General features: G+C 37.7%; 1 protein-coding gene across 1 annotated transcript in view; it reads right to left on the bottom strand.

Moving 5' to 3' along the window:
- Positions 1–550: 550 nt before the first annotated feature.
- The window catches only part of COL25A1 (collagen type XXV alpha 1 chain), a 314,147-nt gene continuing 290,442 nt past the window's right edge, over positions 551–24,255 (bottom strand). Inside the window, exons 31-41 of the mRNA XM_061993189.1 lie at positions 23,563–23,613; positions 23,198–23,224; positions 21,063–21,143; positions 19,145–19,180; positions 18,222–18,275; positions 11,156–11,209; positions 9,877–9,903; positions 9,086–9,139; positions 3,677–3,685; positions 3,473–3,559; positions 551–652 (exon numbers count right to left, since the gene is read on the bottom strand). Coding sequence (XP_061849173.1) covers positions 551–652; positions 3,473–3,559; positions 3,677–3,685; positions 9,086–9,139; positions 9,877–9,903; positions 11,156–11,209; positions 18,222–18,275; positions 19,145–19,180; positions 21,063–21,143; positions 23,198–23,224; positions 23,563–23,613 — 582 coding nt within the window. The remainder of the gene's footprint in view (positions 653–3,472; positions 3,560–3,676; positions 3,686–9,085; positions 9,140–9,876; positions 9,904–11,155; positions 11,210–18,221; positions 18,276–19,144; positions 19,181–21,062; positions 21,144–23,197; positions 23,225–23,562; positions 23,614–24,255) is intronic.

Here is a 24,255-nt window from a genome sequence, read left to right as displayed (position 1 = left end):
TATTTCCTCAGCATCAGCTTCTCTTCAGAGATAAATGCAGTCAGTATTTCCCTTACACTTTATATTTTGTAATGTATTATATGCCAGTATCCTCCACCTACATTATTCTCCATGCTGTATTTCTAAATCTAGCATTGTCTAGATTAAATCTTTACTAAAATAATGTTGCCAGTTAACATTAGCATACAACATAACAACCAAGAGAATGTATGTAAGAGAAGGGCAGGATGCACTGTTCTAGGTATCCGAGAAAAATCATATTTGAGTATAAACATTTGACAAAAATGCCTTATCTGTGAGCTTTTATAAAGAATGGGAAGCAGTGATTCTATGCAGAAACCAAAGGATGTTTATTTTCTTTCATATGAAAGAGAAAAGTCTTGGGCTTTCCAGAAATCTAATGCCAACTGTTTATACAATACTGCTTCAATGAGTTGTTACTTCTACATATATTATAATCTCATCACAACAACTACTGTCATGGAGAGGTCTTATTTTGTTTTGTTGCATGCATTTGTCTAAGAGGTTCTGAAGTATATCCTGATATACTTCAGGTTTTGCTGTGTGCCAGGGATGTACTGCCCCTGAAAAGAAAAGGCTCTGTCCATCCTACCTTTTGCCAACAACCAGGCATTGGTAATCCATCAGGACCCTGTTTCAAGGGGAGAGAAAGATTAAAAAAATAAAAAAAATCATTGTTAGGTTTGAAAGGACAAATACACCATCACTATCTGTTAAAATAACTGAAGCAGCTCTAACATTAACTAACAAGTAAGACCAGTTCCTAACTTCTTTACTCTCCTGTTCTCAATGTGAAAGAAAAGCCAAAGGAGAGAAGGGTTACACCATAAATATATACATGTGCCTCTGACATAAAGATTTGTTTTTCCCTTGATCATTAGAACATCATCATCAGTTTCTTGCTGTTAGAGCTCAGGCTGCATATTATTGTAAATATAATCTATTTTCACAACGATCTGCAGCTGAATGTATAAGATCAATGAGCAAAAAAAAAAAAAAAAAATCACTTTTATCTGGAGGGTATTGTGTTTTATGTGCCTGTAGTACAAAGTTAACCCAATGGTAAGATAGCAAGATTCAACTTTGAGTATCATCTTTTCTGTTCACTTTCATTCTTAGCTTTTGAGTGAAGCAGCAAAACCTTAAGGCCCGAACATGCCTCAAGTGACACGGCGGGGAAGAAAATGTCAGTGGTGAGAGCAAAGTAATACGGCAGCACCGATTATTCCAGGCCTTGGACAATGTGGCCATCTAATTTGTTCTTATGTTAGTGACAGTCACTCCATTTTGTTTCTGTTACCACTCTACTTTTCACGTGCTTCCATATGTCCAGTAAGCTCAGAGCCAACTTTTGCCAACAGTCATACTGATGTTCATGGAACTAATTTCAATCTACAGGGAAATAAAGGGCTTATCCAGAGAGATTTATGCTCAGAATTAGGAGCACGTATCAGGTAACTAGACCGTACATCAACAGAAAAAACCCTATCAGGTCTTGACAATTTTTAGAATATTCTAAATACCGAAATACATATTATCTGAGTTTATATCTGAAGATAGTTGATAATGTGAATTTTTGAATGTGCTTGCATGCAATCTGATGGGAATGGTTTGCCACCTAAAGCAAGAAACAGTGCCGTTTGCTTAGCAGCTTATTCTAGTAATTACCTACGGAAAGAATATTTTTCTTCTGTCAACATTTGTTAGTGAATCTCCAGATATAAATGATAATACAGAGACAGAAAAACATTTTTGAATTACAAAAGCATGCTTGATTATCCCCAACAAAATATGAGATATGGTTACCATTAATTGGAAGCAAACAAAGTGGACTATGAAACAATCTTAATGGACCACATATTTAAGATTAAAATCAAATTAGAAGTACTATAGTTGAAATAAAATCTACTTAATTTAACATTCATCTTAAAGAACCGTGCTTAACCACCAAACAATATCAGAACATGCAGATCAAATTTTACTGCGAACAATTAAAAAGAAAATCTTACTTGCTTCTTTAGGAAATGTGTATGTACTGTTCTTTTTTTTTAATGGAAAATAATTTGAATTTATGTTGTCTTTAAAAAAAAAATCACTGTTGCCAGTTTGGTACAAGGGAGAGGGTCAACAAATAGCATATTTTAGTATAGGTGGGAACTTGAATTCATGCTAACATAGGGTGGGGAGTGTTGTGTGTATTCCAGGAAGGTAAGTTCCAAGGGTAAGACCATTAAATTGAAAACGTTAAATAACAAAGACAGTGAGGGTTTGGGCTGCAGACCATTATCTTCTTACAAACCTTAGGTGAGCTTTTAATTTCCAGATCTATTTGAATACTTGTGTAAGATCTGGGAAATCAGGCTCCAGCTTGGCTTGCTGGAAACCTATGACTTGATTTTTAGAAATAATATTTACATCATTCTGTACATGACTCTCATTTTTACTAGATCCTAGAAAACATGCACCTAAGACTGCATGGATTTGAAAGGAAGCCCAGGGTGCAGAATAACCCTGGGAAAGGCTAGGGTAAAGATTTGAGCCAGTGCAGACAGAAGTCATCAGACTTGATTAGAAATGGACATCGGGCTGGATTTCTACAAAAACTTGCGTTCAGGGTGAGTAAGGCAATAGGTGTTTTGTGAGAAAAATAGCAAACCAATGATTCTCAGGGAAAAGGTAGGAAGGACACAAACTTTTAAATTGCCATGTGATGTGGGAGCAAACTGCTGCAGAGTTAGGTCTGAGATGTCAACAAAAATGTATCTTCTCTCATTGTGGTTATGATCACTGAAGCAGCCTGTTTGTTCATGCACATGCATGTGTTAACGTGAATAATGTAAAGTCAGCTCAAAGAAAACATTACTTTACATTGAGAATGGCTGACTACAAACAAAGGAACTGCATGCAGGGTTGGTAGGAAAGAGAAATACTGTACCAATTGGCAAGGGGCATCCAGCCCATCCAGGCCAGGCTGGCCTGGCTCCCCTTTTTCCCCCTTAATTCCACGGAATCCCTGTTTGTAAAGATTAACTTGCAATGTTACTGTCAAGGAAATGCCTTCGGTATTGATTTAGCTGGAGCAAACAAATAACAATGGAGAGGCAAGAGGAGCAAGCTGACTGCCATGGTATGATTTCAACCTGTGGGGCACTGACTCTGGCAAATCCCAAATTTGGTTCTTTTTTAACATCTGGCAAAAAAACAAAGGAAAAAACCCACCAATAAACACCACAAATTTAGCCTGAATTTCTTAAGTCTGGTGATTTAAATCAAATTAGGAGGTTGACAAACAAAGTCTAAACTAGTATTTGCTGCTGCTTCTTGGGATAAGGCTGTGTTAACAAAGGGCAACAGGTGACCCAGTAGCTGGTGCTTGTTCCTCTCCCCTCATTTCTTATTCCATCAGTCTATAATAGGACAATCAATTGTCCAATACACAAGTGAGACATACCAATGGGCAAGGTGCATCTAATCCAGGCGCACCTTGTTCTCCTTTCTCCCCTTTAGGCCCCTTTTTGCCTTTCTTTCCCTTTTCCCCCTGTGGATACAATGGTTTCGATAAAACAAGTTTCATTCTTTTGGAGAAAAAAAAAAAATTGGTTTAAAAGTTTGGGGGTTTGTTTTTAAGCCAATGGAGAGCTGAAAGGACACTTACCACTGTGTTCTGGTTTGGATGGTGCATTATGTGGAAAAATAAATTATACGATCACAAACAAGAACTGCAATCAGTTGGTATTAGTTTGTGTTTGTATTTCACTTCAGTATTATGAATGTTTTTAATCCTAGAACAGAGCTTGAAAGAATTGATTTCTTGAGACAGAGGCAAATCTGCAAATCCCCTCAGTCCACAGTACAAAATAAGAGGTCTCCTATTGTTCTAAGTGATAGTACTGAAAAACTGAATTTGACAGCTTCCCTGGAAGATTTGTCACTAGTTAGCAGTAACTTTGCGAGAACAGAGTACATCACGTAGTCACTGTAAAAAAAGATCTGTGACATGGATGCTTTGTGGGACTAGCTGGTTCCTGGCTACATTCTATCAGCTTCCATGATGTCACATCAAGGGTCAACTTGGCCCAGAGCAACCTCTGCTGAACTGACTCTTTGAACTCTGGGGAAGGGTTTGGGATAAATTCTATACTTCGTGATGTCCACCGAAACCCAGAGACATCATTGAAAGTGTACTGTCATCCTAAACACAATACGACCATTTCAAACTCTGTTACAGGAATCAAAACATTCAAACTGCTTGATGGAGAAGTGCTGTAACATTTTAAATAATTTCATAATGTCTTGGTATCAAAAAGTAATCAGAAGTGATAATTACATTCATTATTTAAATATTGCAGCATTTAAATGTTCTCTCTGCCGCAGGCAATGTTTCATCTACTTATTTTACTGAAATTCAGTCCTTTGATTTCACACTGAGTTTTCTTTTTGAATGTAAAACTTTCAATGTTTTAATTACTTATGGGAATGCATTGACTCTCCTCAAAGCTACCTGCAAAGATGACCTCACCTTCAAGCAGTATAAGATGTTTTGAGAGTTCATTTTACAATTGATTTTACACCAGTTGATCACAATGGTAAATGAGTTTCAGGTTTGCTCTCAATTTCACAAAAATGAAAAAAAGTAACAAATTGGACTGGGATTGTAAAAATGGGATAGGAAGGATGAGTAAATCAGGAATATCACAAAGAAATGGGAAAAATAGTCATAGGAAAATTAGTATGACATTGGAGAACCAGCAAGTCAGGTTGTGGCTATTGGAAGGATTTAATTTGTGAGGAAAAGGGTAAAAAAGACAGAGGAATTGTAAGGAATGAAGGTAAAGGAGAAGGAAGGAATGCCCCTTTGGAAAGACAAATGGGTTTTGGTGAAGCATTATAAATAGACATTTAACTAGTTCCACACCAGTACAGAAAGACAATCCATTAACAACAGAGAAAAAATATTTTTACACAATTAAAAAAATAATTAGCTATATAATATTTAAAAAGGAAATGAAAACACATTATTCATTTAATATCATAGAATACTAGACACATTCAAATGAAAATGTCTTTCCATGAACAAAACATACTGCATTCACGACACGATAAAAGCTCGTCTATCTTTTCTGTGTGCCAAAAAGCCACAGGACAATATTTAGGGAAACAGCAACCCAGTCTTTGCCTTTCTTTACCAAATTATGAGATTGTGATATTTAAAAAAAAATTAAAATCCCATGAGCCAAGAACTGTAAGCTGGCCTAAGTTTTGATCTTAAACATACAAATGTGACAGTGCAGAACAGAAGTGCAACAGTTTTGGGATCAAACCTTACGTTATTTGTGCTTGATGTTACACCAATGTATTTGCTGTGACTGCCTGTAAGGACAGAGCATGGATATACTCCAAAAGTTATTCTGAAAATGGACTGTACCATTTAGTTTCTGACTTTTTTTATATACCTTGAGGACTTGTATTTTGTTAGTTACTTGTGTTACAAGTCAGCAGATAACCACTTAAACTTCCAGTTTAAACCTGTGATCTTGTTCAAACCAAAGCAGCAGTTACCTCTGTAGAGAATAATCTAGACTTTCTGATTACTTTATTACTTTTTCCACAGAGTGAGTTCTTGTCTCTTAATTTCACCTCCTCACCTTGCACTATAGAGATCCAGAGGAAATATGGAGAATCTACATCTGATAAAGATTAAAAGGACAATTCCTTCCTGCCCTTCGTCAGTACCTAGAGAAATATAAATTTGTAGCATTTCTGTAACACCGCTATGGTTGGAACAATCTCCAGTCCTCACATGCATGGATTTTCATCAATGCAGTGTGTAGAGGGATAAGGATGATGTCTTTCCAGCCATTGTTGTGACACATCATACTTCTCTGTAAATATTTATAACAAGAGACACAACTGCACATTTGGGATCAGGTCCCCTTTCAATCCATCACCCCACAGCACAATCTCTTCCTTTTGTTAGGGGTTATTCCTTTTCAAAGTGATTTTTTTTTGCCTATTCACACAACTTGAAAATACCAAATCAATTGTACTAACCTTTTTCATGCTGAATGCTCCTGGACTATAATTTTATACGGGTAATTACAGCTATAACACTTCAAAAATTATTTTTACAGCCAAGTTAAGCAGACATTATAATGCAAACACTGACTTGCTTTCACTGTAGCAGAACTACTGGCAGGCTAAAATAAAAATTGTCAGTCTACTACTCATCTGATACTGATGTAAAGATGTAAAGATTTACTCTCTGAACAGCACAGCATGTCTGTGAAAAAAACAAGTGTCACCAGTTCTCACTGGAATGTTGATAATGATATATATTTTTGCAATGCATTTCAAAACAAGTTTCTTAATTAGAAATTCACTAACCTCAACACAAGAAATCATGAGCTAGACCCTCAACATGTACACTGACTTATTTCTATTGAAATGGGTGTGGTTACACCAATTTGGTCATAGATCATTAATAACTTACATAAGTTAAAACATCAGAACTGAGAAAATTTGTTGTAATGAAAGCTTCTGTTATAGAATCATAGAATCAAAGAATGGTAGGGGTTGGAAGCGACCTCTAGAGATCATCTAGACTTGCATTACTTTGTGTCTTTTGAGAGTCAGACCTCCATTTGGAAAAACAGCTATTGATGCAGTTAAGATGGTTTTGGTGAAACCAAAAAGTTTTTTGGTGAAAAAAGATAATCTCTCATTTCTTGAAAAAATTATGTCAAAACTGTGCAACAGAAATCTCTTTCACAGAGGTTTCAGCTACATCTTCCCTGATTTTTCACTGAAAAAGACCTTCCTTTGGCTTATAGTTTTCTTTGACTATTCTGAGAATCTTTAAGAAAGAGATTCCATCTCCATTTTTCACTCTATAGACATCCTGGCAATTCTCTTAATCTGAAAACCCATATGACAATATGAGTTTTGAAATACCTGTCAGACTTTCTAAGTACTTCATCATTTCCTTAAGAAACAGGTTTTGCCTTTTCCTGAATTTTTAAGGGGATAGAGCACTAGACTTTGTAGGGGATGCGTCCTGCAGCCCAAGAGAGCAAGGCTCCAAAAAAGGCTTAACCATGCCTTTTGGTCACATATACAATTCCCTTACTCTCCTTCAACTGGAAGCCCTATGTTTGAGCTATTTAGTCAGTCTCTATGAATAATGAACTGACACCAAAGAGAAGTATGCTGGACTCTAGGACAATAAAATATTTTTAAACCCTGAAAGCAAGAATCCTAGCTGTTACATTTTCATAATATCATATTTATACAAGCCAAATGTTTTACCAGCTTTCCATCTTTTCTTCAAGAGATCTTCTGGGGCTCTGAGGGCTGTATTTTCTCTGACTGTCTCTAGCTCTACATGGAAACAGACTCAGAAGGTCTGGTTGGAAAGGACTTCTGAAGATTTCCTAGTCTAACCTCTTACCATAAGCAGGACAATTCCTGACCCTACATCAGGTCAGACCAGATCAGGTCCTGCAGTCCTCCATGGGCAGTGGTTCGGCCACCTCTCTGGGTAAACTGTCCCAGTGCCAAGCCACCTCCTACTGAACAAGGTTTTCTTAATAGTCACTGTGAACATCTCAGCAGCACCTTGTGGTCTTGTATTTTCCCATTTGTCATTACCCAAAAGAGTTTTGTTCCATCAGTTTTGTATCTCCCCTTGAAGCACATTGGTCTCCTCTTTGACAGACTAAGCCAGTTCACATCCTTCAACCTCTTCTGTTTCATGTGCCTTGGGCTCCTGCCAGCTTGGCAGCTTTCTTCCTCTCTAATTTCTCAGGTTTTCCTTGAACTGGGAGGCTCAAATACCATCTACAGTTTTCAAGCAACCTTACCAGGACTGACTGAAAAAGGGTAATAACTTATTTCAATCCTCTAGAAACAATCCTTCCAACGTATCCTAGTATGAGAACACACTGTTAAGCTCATTTGATTTGCTGTCACACCTTTCTACTGACGACCCTTCTCAAGAGAAAAGCTGTTTGCTTGGACAGACAGACTTGAAGTCTTTGACATTTAGCAACAGCTCATCATTCATTATGATTATGCTGCCACATCAGAAACTGTTTCTATAATATTCATACAGCACCTGCTTAAGCAACAATTGTTCTGCAAAATCAAGACCTTACCAATGATTTCAGAGCTCAAAACAAACAATATATTTAACAGGGGACAGAAGGATACATTTCATAGTACCCTTATCAGTGCATTGTTGGGAAGTGTTTTGCCTGACAGTATTAAGACAGTCAGCCACAGTGACCTTTTAACCCTGCCTCTTGTTTAAGGTACTGTGATGGGAAGTGGACCTGGTATAACCTTGTACATGACAACTAAGCAAAAAAAGTTGTCTGAACTAGAAACATTACCTGCTGTGTGCTGATTCAGCAGTTTTGACAACTGGGTTCTGCATTGGTTAGAAATAGGAGAGATTTGCTCATGAGCTTACTCAGCACGCATTTAGTCCTAAATTACTTTTTACTAAACATATTTCCAAGTCACCACATCTGGACAGTGAAAATAAAGGCAAGGAGCTTCTTTTAATTTCACTGTCTAGTTGGTTTACCACAATGGTATAGTGTATAAATGTCAATCCACAAGATTGTAGTGTCATAACAAAGCACTTTAAACAGTTCCTGTCCTCATCCATTTGGTGGGACAGGCAATGTGTACAGCCATGCTACACTAGGATCAACAGTTATATAGCAAATACTGCCAAGGAACAGAGCTGGGGTCTTCAGTATAAAATTACTACCACAATGACCCATTTCAGTGATGCCTGCATGAAAAATTTCAGGCTGACAAAGATTTTCAACAAGCATAGCATGGATTGGAGAAAATGAACCAAAAAATATGTTGATATCACTAGTTCTTAGCATAATTTTTTGAGTTTTTTCATAATTTTGCTGAGCATGTATCTGTTACCTGACTTTTGGCACACAGTAAAAACAAAGGTAAGTTTTAATGGGACGATTTATAGCATAAAGACAGCAGAATTGACTAGGCTGAGGAATCAAACAACAGTTAATAACTCTGTGGTCACCTTTTCTCCCTTTTCGCCTATATCACCCTTTTCTCCTCGAGGACCAGGGAAACCCTATAAGAACAAAATGGACAAAGATAGGTCGACTTTCATTCACATGCAGGTTAAATTTTCAAATACTCTTGGAAAACATAAAAAAGATGATTTCTCTACATGCTTTGCATGTATATGTGTGTTATGTGTGCAAACATGCAAGCACACAAGAGCATGAGAAACAAGTTAGTTATAGTGTTTGGTAGTGTCATTTTGCCAGCAATGGAAAGAAATGCTATCACTCAAACTGGCAATAGTCCATGCTACATAGCATATAAACATACTGGAAAAGACTTCTCCAAATTAGGGATTTCAATGTAGGACCAGAGGAAAGGGCTTTCAGTAAGCATGCCAAAGAAAGGGCCTATATTTTGAAATGTGTCCCTTACAGGTTGTGGAATTATTTTCTTTAATTAGGATAAATTTACTTAACCAAATCTTAGTAACTCCTTGCTCTTCTACAACTGACTCACAAGTCTGCTTATTTCCTTACCAAGCATAGCTTTTCAGCCTATTGACTTCCAAAGGACCAACTACTTGTATTACTAAACATTGTATGTTGTGAGGTCTGTTGATTAGGGCTGTATATTGTATCATCTTTGTCCTCTGTATTACAGAGAAAGAGAAAATACAGCACTTGGCATGCTCTCTGTATGTACTGCATGCACATTAGATGGAAACAAAGATGTGACACTCAGCTGCCTCTTGAAAGACACTCGCCTACCGTTAAGAGGGTATTGGTCATATGTATTACTTACGTCAAGGCCAGGCTCGCCATCTTTGCCCTGCCAAAGAACCATATGAGCTACATTAGTGTCCCTAAGCTGTGATACCAATGACCACCTTAATGTTCAACTGCTGCGCTCCCTCTATACAGCAGTACCTCATGTTGCTAAGTCTGTACACATAGCATTGCCACTAGTGAAGGACATTTCTGTCAGTGTTTAACATTTCCAAGAACTGATAACTTGACTGTAAAATTTTGCTTGCTGTTAAAGTTTTGTTTGTACATGGATTCTAGGAGCAGGCTAAAAGTAGAGAAAAGCCTATAGTTTTTAATTTTTAGTTCACAGGAAGGTGAAATAGAAATCATAGTTTGGTTTTGTTTGTTTTTTTTAATTAATTTAACTCACAAAAGTGACCCCTAGATAAACATGCACTGCAAGTTAATTTAACACTCCATAGATCCTGAAAACTCTTTCTACTCATTGACTCCTGTTCCAATTAAATGGATCCAATTAAACCACGAGTTTCTATTCCAGCTTAAATTAATGAATCAGACTGAATAAACTAGAGAGGGTATGAAAATATTGCAAGTCTCTTGCAAAGGCTGGTTGTGCCTGTCCAAGCACAGTTACACAGCTTTTCTTGTGTCAAAGTACAGAATAGACATGTGTATATGTACACACCTGACCCAGTCATCAGCAAAGTAAACAGAGTAAGTCAACTGATTTTATTGGGGCTATCCCTGTTAGGCCAAAGGAAGTTCTCACTCATATTTTAGGAATGGATAACATTGTTTAAATGTTTGATTTAAAGCATACCATGTCCACTTATGACTGATCAACAACAACCTTCTCATATTGCTTCTTAGCACATGGCACAGAAATGGAAACAAAACTGATCCCTGAAGTCTCAACAAAAATAAAAACATAACAGACAAGTAGCCTTGCATCATGTAAATTCAAGCAGCTTATTGACATTGAGAAAATCACAGCTTTCCACTCTAAACTCCTGCCACCTAGTCCCCAGAGAGCTGATAGCCACAGGCTGCAGAAACAGGAGCACATGCATTCTGAATTTCCTTTGTTTTGCTGGCTTGTGTCAGGCCTATTTCATTACATTTGCATGAGCACGTGCATGGTTATGAATCTAAGCCTGTGATGAAGACCAGTGACCTTGCACTGTCAGGGATTATTATCTATCTTTGCCTTTTCCAACTAATTGTATTGCTCAGTGAAAAGCAGTCATAAAGTACACAAAGTTTAATCAAGGAGTGTTGAAAAGCACAATGTGTACAAACTATGTGCAACTTACAGGCAAGCCGTATGGTCCTCTTGGTCCAGGGTCACCTACAGTTCCCTTTTCACCCTAAGAAAAGATTAAAGAACAAGCAAACAAAAACATTGTCTATCTTAGATAGAAATGATCTCTGCCAAGTGCTTTAGGTTAAAGTTTATGCATTCCTAAATCTGTTGAGTGAAAAATATCCAAGGACATTTATTTTTATTAAATGATTAAAGGGGTGAAGAGAAGGTGTATATAAGCATATAATATTAAATTTGAATTTAAATCTGTTAGTAACTTAAAATATTTTTCAAACAACTTGCTCCAATTTCAATTTTTAGCTCAATAAAAATCCAATATTGTAATGAAAATGGAGGATGTACCGTATCAAGGTCCAGCACAGCAGCTGAGATGTGACATTTTGACAAGCAAAAATAGTGTGTCAATCAAAGTTTGTATTTAAGCAGGCAATACTATTTAACAGTGAAGTTGTGAAGATTATCCTATGCACTGTATTGTGATGCTAACCGCTCAATTGGATTCTATATCAGAGACATAAATATCCTGGTTTATTAAATCAAAACTGTACTACTGTGCAAAACAAACAAGTACAGAGATTACTCCAAAAGTTGGATCTCATTCTGTGCTAAAACCCACAGAAAAATTACCAGTTTTCAGAGGGGTGCTACCAAAATAATTTTTCAAGCTCAATATAGAGCAAATTTTTACAAATGAAATGAAATTTCTAGGTGATTAATTTCCAGATGACAGGAGTAATCATTTTTTGCTCTCCAATTGTCCTTTATCAAGACTGATAAGGAGTTAAATTTTTTGAGTCAGACAGTATGTAAATGTAAGCACAGCAGTCCATGAGACTTTTAGAGAGGCAAGGCTGATAAGTAGATGCAGGCAGCAGTCATCTTTCAGACTGCAGTGCTCTTCTGAATAAAATCCAGCAGAAATGCCATACTCTCTTGAGAGAACTAAACTGCTCAAAGTGTTGAGATTAAAAGGCCTGACCATCTCTAGTTTTCAAAGGTACTACACTGGATTTGTTACATAGGGTTATTTGGATTCCTTCCTCACCTCCTTTCCTTAATATGAACTAATGCAAAGCTCCTGGCACGCAGGTGTGCTATGTTTCACCCTAGCAATTGCTGCACATAGCACAAGATCCTCTAAAAATCTGGTTTGTTTACTATTCATTATTAATTCATTGCTCCATTACTAAAAACACAAGACAATGCAGATATGGGCCCAATTAATAACAATGATCATCAGCACAGCTGTGTCCCTTAGCACAGCTCTGAAAATTAACTGCTAAATTTCATCTTTATTGATTAGATAATATAAGAAAGCAGACACCAGAGTACAGTGAGTCTGATCGTGCTGTTGAATAATCACAGAAGAGTTTGTCAAAATAACTGACATTTGACCTACTTCGTATTTTTAAACAGGTGAACACTGTCTATGCTCACTTTGGTCTACTGGTGATTAGATGTATAATGTCTGGTCTTTCTGGGTTCTGTTGATTTCTAGACATTTCTGAGCAGCACGTAGGCTGGATTCCCTTGCTGAACAATAGGAGGTATTGGGAAGTAATAACTGATTTTCAAAACAGTAAATCCCTTGCAGCTTTAAAACTTTCTGCTGAGAAGAAACTAACATGTTGATGTATATATATAACAGCTACAAAACTGTTTGATTAACCGTGTAATATGTCAAGACTAGTTAAGTATCTTTTTTAAAAGTCTTCAACAGCAAAGATGACTGCACAAAGTCTTCTCAAGATAGGCCTATAATGTTGCTAAATGTATGGTAGACATAAAGATATCAAATGTATCAGTCTAGGAAATAATCTCATCTGTTATGTAAGAATACATTTAGAGGCATGTATCTCTCAATTTTTTGCTTCCAATACAAAGCACATGGTGAAACGTGTTTAGGATATCAGAGGAGGACACAGGTGTTTACAGATTATACAAGATTGATGGACTGTCATGGGCATACTGCCCTCAGCAATCATGATAAAATGCTTCTGTCAGAGACATTCACAAATGTCAAGAAGGTTTTTAAGATATTTTTTGTAAGACAACTCACCCATGCCCAAAGAACAGGTCTTTGCTTTTACCTCTTATTTCACTTCAGTTTCCTTAATCATGGGTGAATATGAACTACCATTTGCACAAATAAAGATGCATAAGTGGTGCCTCCATTAAGACTGATAGGGAGATTTCATAGCATTGCCATGGTGACAAACATTTTAACCAAATCAAAGAGAATGTACTTTCTCTTCCTGTACAGAGTGTGTACAGTGATGATAGTGTTGCACAGGCTACGCATCTGAGAAATAAAACCAAGATCAAAACCAGGTCTTTACCATCAAGATGAGTTTCAGGAAACTTTCAGCATTTCCTTAATTTTATCTTTCAGTTTCTTGCAGGTGGACAAGAAATTGGATACACATTAAGCCTGTCAATAGCCTTCAGCTTCACATGTCCCTTTACTAGTAATTGAGATGTTTATCTGTTTACCAATGTTGTCTATTTTATCTCAAGAGTGAGATTAATAGATACACAGACAGATTCAGAGACTTATTTTGATCAATTCCTCCACTTAATGAAGATGTCCTCAGTAACATCGTTGTAAGCACCTAAGAAAATGTCATTTTCAAGAAACAAATAATTTATTAAGAAAAAAAAGTGGGAAAAGGAGACAGGAGGCCTCCATAGATGAACAAAGAGCTGCTGGGACAACTCAAGGAAAAAGCAGCCATCTATGAGAGGTGGAAACAGGGCCTGATTTCTTGGGAAGAGTACAGGAACATTGCCAGAGCATGCAGGAGTGCAATCAGGAAGGCTAAAGTCCTTCTAGAATTAAACCTGGCCAAGAAAGTAAAGGAAAACAAAAAAGGTTTTTTCAGATACATCTGCAGCAAAAGGAAGATTAGGGAGAATGTGGGCCGGCTGCTTAACACAGAGGAGGCCCTGGTGATGGAGGATGCAGAGAAGGCTGAAGTACTGAATGCCTCCTTTGCTTCAGTCTTTATAGCCAAGGCCGACCCTCAGGAAGTCCAGTCCAGCAAGGATAACAGGATGGCCTGGACAACAGAGGACTTGCCCTGGGTCAATGAGGAAGAGGTTAAAGACTTGTTGAGCAAGCTTAACACTCATAAGTCAATGGGTCCTGATGGGATGTATCCAACAATGTTGAGGGAAGTGGCTGATGTGGTTGTTAAGCCACTCTCCATCATTTTTGAACAATCATGGAGGACAGGTGAGGTGCCTGAGGACTGGAGAAAGGCCAATGTCATGCCAGTCTTCAAAAAGGGCAGAAAGGAAGACTCGGAAAACTACAGGCTGGTCAGCCTCACCTCCATCCCTGGAAAGGTGATGGAAAAACTCATCCTCAGTGTTGTCACTAAACAGATGAAGGAAAAGATGGTTATCAGGGGGAGTCCCGACAGATTCACCAAGGGGAAATCCTGCTTGACCAATCTGATAGCCTTCTATGAGGGCATAATTGGCTGGCTAGATAAAGGGAGAGCAGTGGATGTCATCTACCTTGACTTCAGCAAGGCTTTTGAAACTGTCTCCTGTAACATCCTCATCAGAAAGCTCAGGCAGAGGGGTTTGGATGAGGGGATGGTGAGGTGGATTGAGAGCTGGCTGAAAGACAGAACCCAGAGGGTAGTGATCATTGCACTGAGTCAAACTGGAGGCCCGTCTTGCTCAACATGTTCATTAACAACGTGGGTGAGGCGACAGTGTACTTTCAGCAAGTTCACTGATGACACCAAACTGGGAGGACTGATTGATTCACCAGAAGGCTGTGCTGCCATTCAGCAGCATCTCGACCGGCTTGAGAGGTGGGCAGAGGAACCTCATGAGGTTTAACAAGGACAAGTGCAGAGTTCTGCACCTAGGGAGGAACAACTTCATGGACCAGTACAGGCTGGGATTTGACCTGCTGGAGAGCAGCTCTGCAGAGAGATCTGGTAGTCCTGGTTGACAAGAAACTAAACATGAGCCAGCAATGTGCTCTGTGCCCTTGTGGCCAAGAAGGCCGATGGCATCCTGGGATGCATCAAGAAGAGCATGATCAGCAGGTGGAGGGAGGTTCTGCTCCCCTTCTACTCTGCAATGGTGAGGCTTCATCTGGAGTACTGTGTCCAGTTCTGGGCTCCTCAGCTCAAGAGGGACAAGGAACTTCTGGAAACAGTCCAGCACAGGGCTACCAAAATGATCAGGGGACTGGAGCATCTTTCTTATGAGGAAAGGCTGAAGAAACTGGGGCTATTTAGTCTAGAGGAGAGTAAGGGGGGATCTCATTAATATTTAAAAGTATACAAATGGTGGATGTCAGAAGGTTGGGGCATCTCTTTTTTTTCTATTGTATTTGGCAACAGGACAAGGGGTAATGGGATGAAGCTGGAACACAAAAAGTTCCATTTAAACATAAGGAAAAACTATTTTACTGTGGGGGTGACGGAGCAGTGGCACAGGCTGCCCAGGGAGGGTGTGGAGTCTCCTTCCTTGGTGGTCCTCAAGACCCACCTGGACCCGTTCCTGTGCGACCTGCTCTAGATGGACATGCTTTGGCAGAGGGGGTTGGACTAGATGATCTCTAAAGGTCCCTTCCAACCCCTACCACTCTATGATTCTATGAACACCAGTCTGATAAATGATATTATTTCGCACTAATAATTATCATTTCTGTTTCTAACAAAAGAAACACACAAAATCACAGTACTGGAATGTTTACCAGTATTATACTTGAGGAAGTGTTAAATCTCGTGTTGCTTTTAATAATCAATGAACAGTTTAAATTTAAGAGACAAATTTACATAGTAGAGCTGATACTGTGAGTTCATACTTGCTCCAAAACTATATTTTCCTATTTTCTAGTGACTATGCACTATTTTCCTAGTTTATTTTCCCACCATCTAAATAAATTTTGAATAAAGACTGTCTAATGTTTTCTATTTTAATTAAATAGCTCAAACGGAAACATACCAGCCAATCATAATTTGCACAACAGCCCATTCTACCTAAGAAGAGTAATTCAGCATTTCTTCAAAGGCAGCCTGTGGAACAATGAATCCATGGTTTCTATAGAAGAAATCACTAGGCTTCAGTTTGATTATCTTTGCTTCGCTTAACTTTTAAGAAAATATAAATATGATTCTATGATAAGTATACAGTGATCAGCATTTCACAGGTTTTCTTTAAAAGTGAGATTGTCTTTCCAAAGTTTAAATAATGTGGATTTAAGAGTGTTTGTGTTTCACATTAGGAATCCCCAGTGCCCTTCTAGGTTAATATTGGCCCAAGGTTTTTCTTATCAGTATGGACAAAATGTGATCCTATCCAGTGACAGTGAGCAGTGGTACTATGCACCATCGTTAATTAAAAGGCAAAGTCTGAAATCTGAAGGCAAAAGTGTTTTCCTTCTGCTTTCACATAAACAAGTTAACAGATGCAAATGCAAGTTGTAAAACTACATTAAAAATACATTATTTTCTATTTAGATAAGACATATATCAACTCCACCACCTGTTAGATAACTATGCTAGAAACAACTTCTCCCAATAAACAATTACAGCAATAATCTTGCTAGTTGATTGCTTGGGAAAAAAAGCTGCCATCATTCTTGTGAACTTTCTCCCATTCACTTAGCTCCACAGAAAACAGTAGGTGTACAGGAGTATCTCGCACACCTTAGGTTACATATTTTTGCAAATCTATCTCTGTGCTCATGCAGTTATCGACCCAATTTATATCACAGCGGATCCTATCCCCTTTGTAGTAGTTGGCAACAGCCCAGGTAGGGTTGATTCTAGATCCAGCTGTGGATGCTTTCATAAAAAAACCCCACAGTAACAATTATAGCTATTTTCCATACATTAAAAGAAGAGCTTGTATTATAGTAATTGTTTTTAAAAGAAATTTCATCTAGTAGTACATCTGCACATCTTTCAAGATAAAAATCTCATAATGCAAGAATAAAATGTACAGTATGACTATATGCTTCTACATGTATATCTGATCTGAATTATTTCCTTAAGTTCAGAAGATGGTTTTCAACTATCTTTTCACAGGGGTGGCAGAAAAACATTAAGTTCTAGTCGGAAAAAAGACTTCAATCTGTAAATCTCTAGGAAGAAAAATATCCAAGTTCTTCAGACAGTTAACTAGCCTGAGTGATAACTACTGTTCCTATTTTAGACTATGCTGCATGTCTTGTATTTATTTCTCAACACACAGCTCTGTAAAAATGAATCATGAAGTCATGTATACCTTTCTCAGATGTACTGCTGTTACTAACTGGACCTGTGCCATAATGCTGCACCCTTAATACAGAAAGTCTGAAGTTGTTTTAGCACAGCTGTTTTGTTAAAGTAAGAAATGAAAAAAGACAAAATTCTGGGCTGGCAACTCCTTCGAGGTTTTAGGTAGTACAAGGCATTATCTTTTCTTTTGTTGTACAAGTTGTATTGTTAAAAATGTATGGTTATATGGTTGCATTGTTAAAGATAACAAGCTCATTGTTAAAGATTAAGGTCCCTATCCTATTTCTGCTGCAGAAAAAGTTATTGTGAACCTTTCAAGCAAAATAAGAGGGCTTCTATGTTCTAAGCTTAAAGAAAACACAAGAAAACTTAAAATTTTACAGAGGTTAAAGTTTTTTTTCAAGCTAAAAACACTGAAGTAGAAAGAAAGGAGAAATATTTTTTCTTTTGCCTTTGCATATGTATATAATCAGATCAGTCTCTTCTTTTGTCCCAGTTTTTTCTGTCCACTTACACAAAACATGAAAATAACTAAAATTCCATTCTATGTAGTATCAGGAATTTGAAAGTCCTTGAAGTTTCTCGCTGATTAGTCACGATAAATTATCACCTCGTCTGAGGATAACAAATTATAAAATCAACCCTTAAACAGAAAAATATGCGTGTGTACTAGAATGCAGATCCAGTTCAGAGCTGATCCTTAAACAGATGAAACATTTGCTACATTTGGTAACATCTAGGCACCCTACAAGTAGCCATTGCGGCAGTCACTTCATAAAGAGAAGCACATGGAAACATACTTACTCTGTCTCCTTTAGGACCTGCAGGGCCATGGGGACCGACTGGGCCATCTACACCCTATGAAAGGAAACAAAGAGGGTAAGAGAGAGGTCTTGTTCTGGTAAGTCTTATTTTTAACAGCTGTCATCTAGCCAAGAACTAACATGGAATCAGTCTTCATTGGTTGAAAATTCAGACTTCATTGTGATGGGACTTGGCCAAGGAAATCTATTTGGCTTTCAAAGCTCTACTTAAAACCTCTTGTGTTAGAGGTAATAATCTTTCTTCTAGTTTAATTTTACATTATTCATGAAAGTCATCAGACTTTAAAGGATTTTTAATTTCTTGAAAGAAATTTTGCCAGGAAAAATGGAAGGATCAAACAAAGCTATTTTGTTGATTTTTTTTTTTAACATGGAAATGTCCTCCAATAAGGTGGATTTACCTGTTGTAGTGATCCATGGGAATCTTACAGAAGCCTTCAAATACATAACTCCACTCCTCTTTCACTTTATCTATTGCTTTACCATTATAAAAACCAAATGATTTAACATTTATGTTACTTATGTGAATGCCTGTGGCAGAACCCTAGTACATCTACATCCACTTCACTGATTCCATATTAGCATTGAACAAACATCTTATCCTGTGTAAACTAAATCCTTAACCTTACTCAGGTAAACAAGTACCCCAAACAAGGCAGCTGTTCAATCTCAAAACGAAACTGCCTTTTTAAGACTCAGAATTCCTATCAGAGAATTACATTCTTCTTCCCACAAACACATTGCCCTAAGAGTCTGCTGGAAGCCCCCTGTTATACAGCATGGAAAACGCTGTCTGTGTTTGGCCTTCTTCCCTCTGTGCAGTCTGTAAACATGGCCATCAGAGCCACTGGAAAGCACATAGACTTGGTAACAAAAAGTGACACAGAAAGACGAGAGACTCACCCGGGGTCCTGGCTTTCCATCTAAGCCAGATGCTCCCTGCATGGTTAGGTGGAAGCATGGATGATGGGATACAACACGAATGACAAGAACGTGAGATTAGTAAGTGCTGATGAAGAAACGTAATTCAAACGTACAGTACAAAGTTGTGACAGGGTTCTGGGGTGGGTATCACATTACTACAGTATGTTAGTTAAAAATTCACATAAAACATCAAGAGCCTGATTCTGTTCTCACATTAGTGTAACATCACTGACCTGGCCCTGCCTTCATGTCACAGTATATTAGACCAGAATAATGTCAAGATATAGGAGTGTTACAAACACCAGATGTTAGGGTGTTTTTGAGCCTTAATGTACAAATATTTACTTTGCAATTTACTTCCTTTCTTTCTGATTGGAAAATAATGATAATACTGAGTACTATAAAGAAAAATGTGTGTTAATCATGGTTGGAAGTGCAAGAATATTGCATTACGCAGCCAGCAAAATCTGGATCCTGACTACAATGGCTTCATTCATTTCCCAGAGCCCTCGAGACAAACATATTTCCTGTTTTCCCAATGTACTCCCAGTTCAGAGCACAGGCAAGATCTGGAAGCGGGTAACAGCCAGCACTGCGGGCTGTTTGCTTCAGCATCCTTGGGGACGGGATGACCTCTGGTGGATTTTTAAACGAATAACAGAGCGTCAGAGAAAGATTTGCTCGACTCTCCCAGCGCTGCTGGCTATAATGCTGGGACTAGGGGGACCAAAGCTATTTGGGACATCGGGAATAACCTGGGTCAAAACAACCCCAAACAAATATCATCAAAAAAACCCAACCCAACAACATCACCACTTCATTAACAGCAAAAACGAGCCATTTTTAGAAAATCATTTGGATTTTGTTTTTTAAAGAGACATTTAGAAAAAGCAGTAAGCAGAAGCAAGACAACATCTATTTAAATTTGAAAATCTAATGGCACCTTTTGCTCCATGTTGTAACAAACATTTCTGGCAGAACCAAAAATGTCTTCCTACTTTTAGCCATTTTCAGGAGCTTAGCTCAGACCTTCAAAGCTCCCTTGCTACACAGCTGTAACTGTCAACTTGAAAATCAGCTTTTTTAAAAAAAAATAAATCAAAATTCTCAGTGAAGTTGACCTTGTCCAGAGGTTGTCCTGAACATAATTCTGGAAAATATGAATCAGAGGAGTTTGGGTTCCTTTGGGTCAACTAAGTATTTTTCCTCCATTTTACTACTAACAATGTAATAACATGCAATAATCCTCACATCATAAAAGAATCCCCCTAACAACAACAACCAAAAAAAAAAAAAAAGAGGAGAAGTATATTCTCATTTGTCAAACTAAATTTTAAGAACCATAATGTTCTCAGATGAACATTAATTTTTAAGGTACTTCATTTATTTCTAAGACAAAATTTATGCCAAACATTCAGAATGGAAATTTTTGAAGAAAAAGGTAAAAGTAACAATCCACCAACGAATGAGAAAAAAAGGTAAAATTCCCTAAACCCAGTTTTAACTTTCCTCAGATCTCTCAATTTCAACTGCAGAAGTACAAAGAGAGGAAGAGTAACTGAAAACATGGGAGAAAAGGGATGGTTCCTTTATTAATGCAAACACCATACAACACTTAAATAACGATATGACTAATGTAATGGGGTGATGGCATCCTTGTGACACTGAACACTTTCAACTGACACATAACAAAAAAAAACTGGCAGCACTGGGTGTTACAGGATGTTACTTTGGATGATAGCACAGATTTGGGGTAAAACAAGATGAGACTGATGCTCTGCTCTAACATAGTGTATTCAATGTATGCTGTTGAGTAAACCAGAGGTGTTCATTAGGGGTAGAAAGAAAAGTTTGTGATTTGTACTGAGATTGAATAGTTGGGGTTTTTTTTACTTACTGGAAGACCAAGGGGCCCTCTGTCACCCTTTTGACCTGGTTCACCCTTCAATCCTTTAAGACCATTTAACCCTGGTTCACCCTAAACGTAAAAGCATAAATGCTAAATTTTTGGTGCTATAACGAGTGTTTAAACTGGGATAGAAGAAGCCAGTGTCAGAAATGCCTCCAAATTCCAGTTTGAAATGAGGGTACAAATTCAACCTTCTCAGGTTATAGCCAATTTGCATACCAATACTAGGGAAAAGCACTTGGGAAGTGTCTGCTGGAAATTTAAAATCTGTGTGAAAAAAACTACAGGAAACTTGTAAGTAACAGATTCTTTGGGATCTTTCCCTAGTAGTTATCAGTATAGTTAGATGGTTTGAATTAAGTGTGAGTTTCAGAGGTTCTTGGAATTTCTTCAAATCCCATAAACCACCCTATGCAGATAATGCAAACTGAAAGAACACTTCCAGAAAAGTAAGCCTCAAAACTGCAGGTTTCTACAGTGCAATCTCCTGAAATGTACGTCTTGTAAGGATGCAATATTTTTTCTTAGGCAAACTGGAATTTGCAGCTAAATCTTACATAAAGATATTTTAAACCTTTAAGCATACATAATCAATAGTCCCAAACTAAAGAAGCAGTACAGATTATGTAATGCCATGCTGTTTGGGAGGTCCATTGCCTCTGTGTTCACACAGAGAAAGTGTAGATAACGTAAGAAATGGCACTTGTTTTGTTGTGATTGTCATATTATGCATAGGCTCGCACATTAAACATCACTAGAAGGACAATGGTGGTCTTGGAGCTGCCAATAAATCACTCTCCCATTATGAAAAATGGCCTCGGCTTGAGGACTGCCCAGTCAAAAACAGTACTGACCAAGTTTGCCTCTTTCGGAAAACAGAAATATGTGGATATTTCACCCAGGCTGCTCTCCATGGCCTTGTTCCTAGGTTTCTCCTAGGTTTCTCTTTGATGTATTATATTACCTTATATCATATTAATATTTCTAAAAAAAGCCCTCAATACAATCTAGTGTGCTGCTTTAAGTAACTCCAGACACCATCTGCCTGTTTTGCGACCTGCCTAAGCAGCCATTTCTTCATTCTTCTTCTATTTGACTCAATGTGACTTTCAGAGCAGTAGCACTGAAGACTCCAAAGTTTTGGAAACAGACCTGAGAAACCCCACAAAAGTGTGAGTCTCAGGCCAAAAACCTGAGGTAAGGCAGGGCTGGTGCTAAGATCGAACAGACTTGAGTGCAAAAATGATTTATGACTCTGGCTTCTTGCGCCAAGGTAACATAAATAGTCTCTTATGGAGTCAAATCTGTGATTTTCTGTCTCACAATGTAAAAAAAATCAAACCAAAACACAAAACTAAAGAAAAATACCCTCCTCCTCTTACTTACTTTTTCAGAAAGGTGCATGTGATTAGAGGACCATAGTAACTAAAATGATCATGCCTGACAATATGGCCATAATGAATGTTATGCTATAGTGTCACACTAAATTTTAGTTTACTAGCGATTAGTGAATTAAAGTACAAATTACAATATGTCAACTCTGCCAAAACCCCCTCCTCCCTTCCCGAGCTGTTTTCATGGGCTTAGAATTCCTACAGCATATCTTTATGTACTGTGTTGTGGAAAATGTTCAAATAGTATTGCAGACCTGCCTGATCACAGATACCAAGTTTGAAAACATGAAAATATACATGAGCTTGTGATGGGCAACTTGTGTAACTTGTGAAGGAACTGATCAGCAAAGTACATGGCAGCTAAGAACATTAAAGGCCATTCATATTGGAAGAAAAAGGAGTGGTGGGAGGGCATAAATGGAGAAGAGTTTATCTGACTCTTCCAATAGATAGGAAACTAAATAATTTAGTGCCACATCACAAATATTAATATAAAATATGATTCAGCCAATTCTTAAGAGAAATACTACTCAGAAACTGTTAGACAAAATTTAAAAATTTTTTAACCTATCTGTTAATATTAAAATCTGCTTTAAGGTTTAAGAATATCAGAAACATTTCTTAAATGAATTTGACACACGACATAACATAGCCGCATGCATTAAAGAACAAAGCATGACAGTTTGCAGGCATCAAGAACATGACTGTTCAAGATGGCTGTTAATGTACCTTTGGGCCAGGCAGTCCGTGAGGTCCCTGAAAATAAAGATATCATTCTTCAATAGGAAAATATGCTAATATTTTAACAGAATTTGTTGCTTTATAGGGCTGCAAGTTTCACCTGTACTTTTCTCCTCACAAATGAAGTGCAGCTGTCAATAAAGCAACCCTAAACACCCAATTCAGAGAATGAACTGGACCACTGGTGTGTTAACATTGGCCAATACATTTTGTTTCGCTACTCCCTATGAATTTTAAGACATGTAGGTTCCTCTCTAATGGTCACATACTCTGATAGTACTTCCATTAAGCAGGCAGTGAAGTGGCAGGAGGGCTTAAGTTCTTTCCAGCCCCACTTTTCCTCCCAAGCTTACCATAGGGCCTGGAGGACCATGTGGTCCTGGTGGTCCAGGTGGTCCTATCATCTATAGATAAAAAAACAATGGTATTAAATCGTGAAGAGCAAAGAACTCTCTCAAAATACCAAAAGTCAGACTGATCCTTCTTCTGGCAAACACTAAGAAACTTATCAATGCAACCACATTGACAGCATATCTAGAAAGGGTTTTAGGAATGGGAATTATATTGATTCAAAAGACAGAGTACCTGAAGTATAGATTTTCCTGTGCCATATAGCAGTGTGCCTGTCTCATGATTTTTACTCCTAGGGTCTAAGATCTCCTAGGGTTTAAGACATGATGGGGAAAAAATGTACATCTCTAAATCAAACAGTACGGAGCCGTACTTTTAATATTTTATGGTATGTTGTCCTTAGTAGTCTCTGTAATGTTCTACAGAAACAGAAGTGTGATTTTATTTTTCCTCAATGGAAAAGTAATGGAAAATGAAATGAATGGAAAAGATAATAAATTTAAGCTAGGGTTTGTCATATTTTCAAAAATGCCTTTTGTCTTTCCTTTTATTTCATTTAGCCCACTTGTACCAAGAATTCCCTGAATTTGTTAAACCAGGTAACAAGGTTGCTCAGCATTTAGTGCACGTCTACTCTGTTGCTTTTCTGTGTTCCTAAGAAATCCATGGAAAAGAATTTCATTATGATATTTACA

The sequence above is a fragment of the Colius striatus genome, chromosome 3, assembly GCF_028858725.1.
Source record: "Colius striatus isolate bColStr4 chromosome 3, bColStr4.1.hap1, whole genome shotgun sequence".
NCBI lineage: Eukaryota > Metazoa > Chordata > Aves > Coliiformes > Coliidae > Colius > Colius striatus.
Note: the sequence above shows the minus strand (reverse complement) of the source record. Positions and strands in the feature narration are given on the sequence as shown.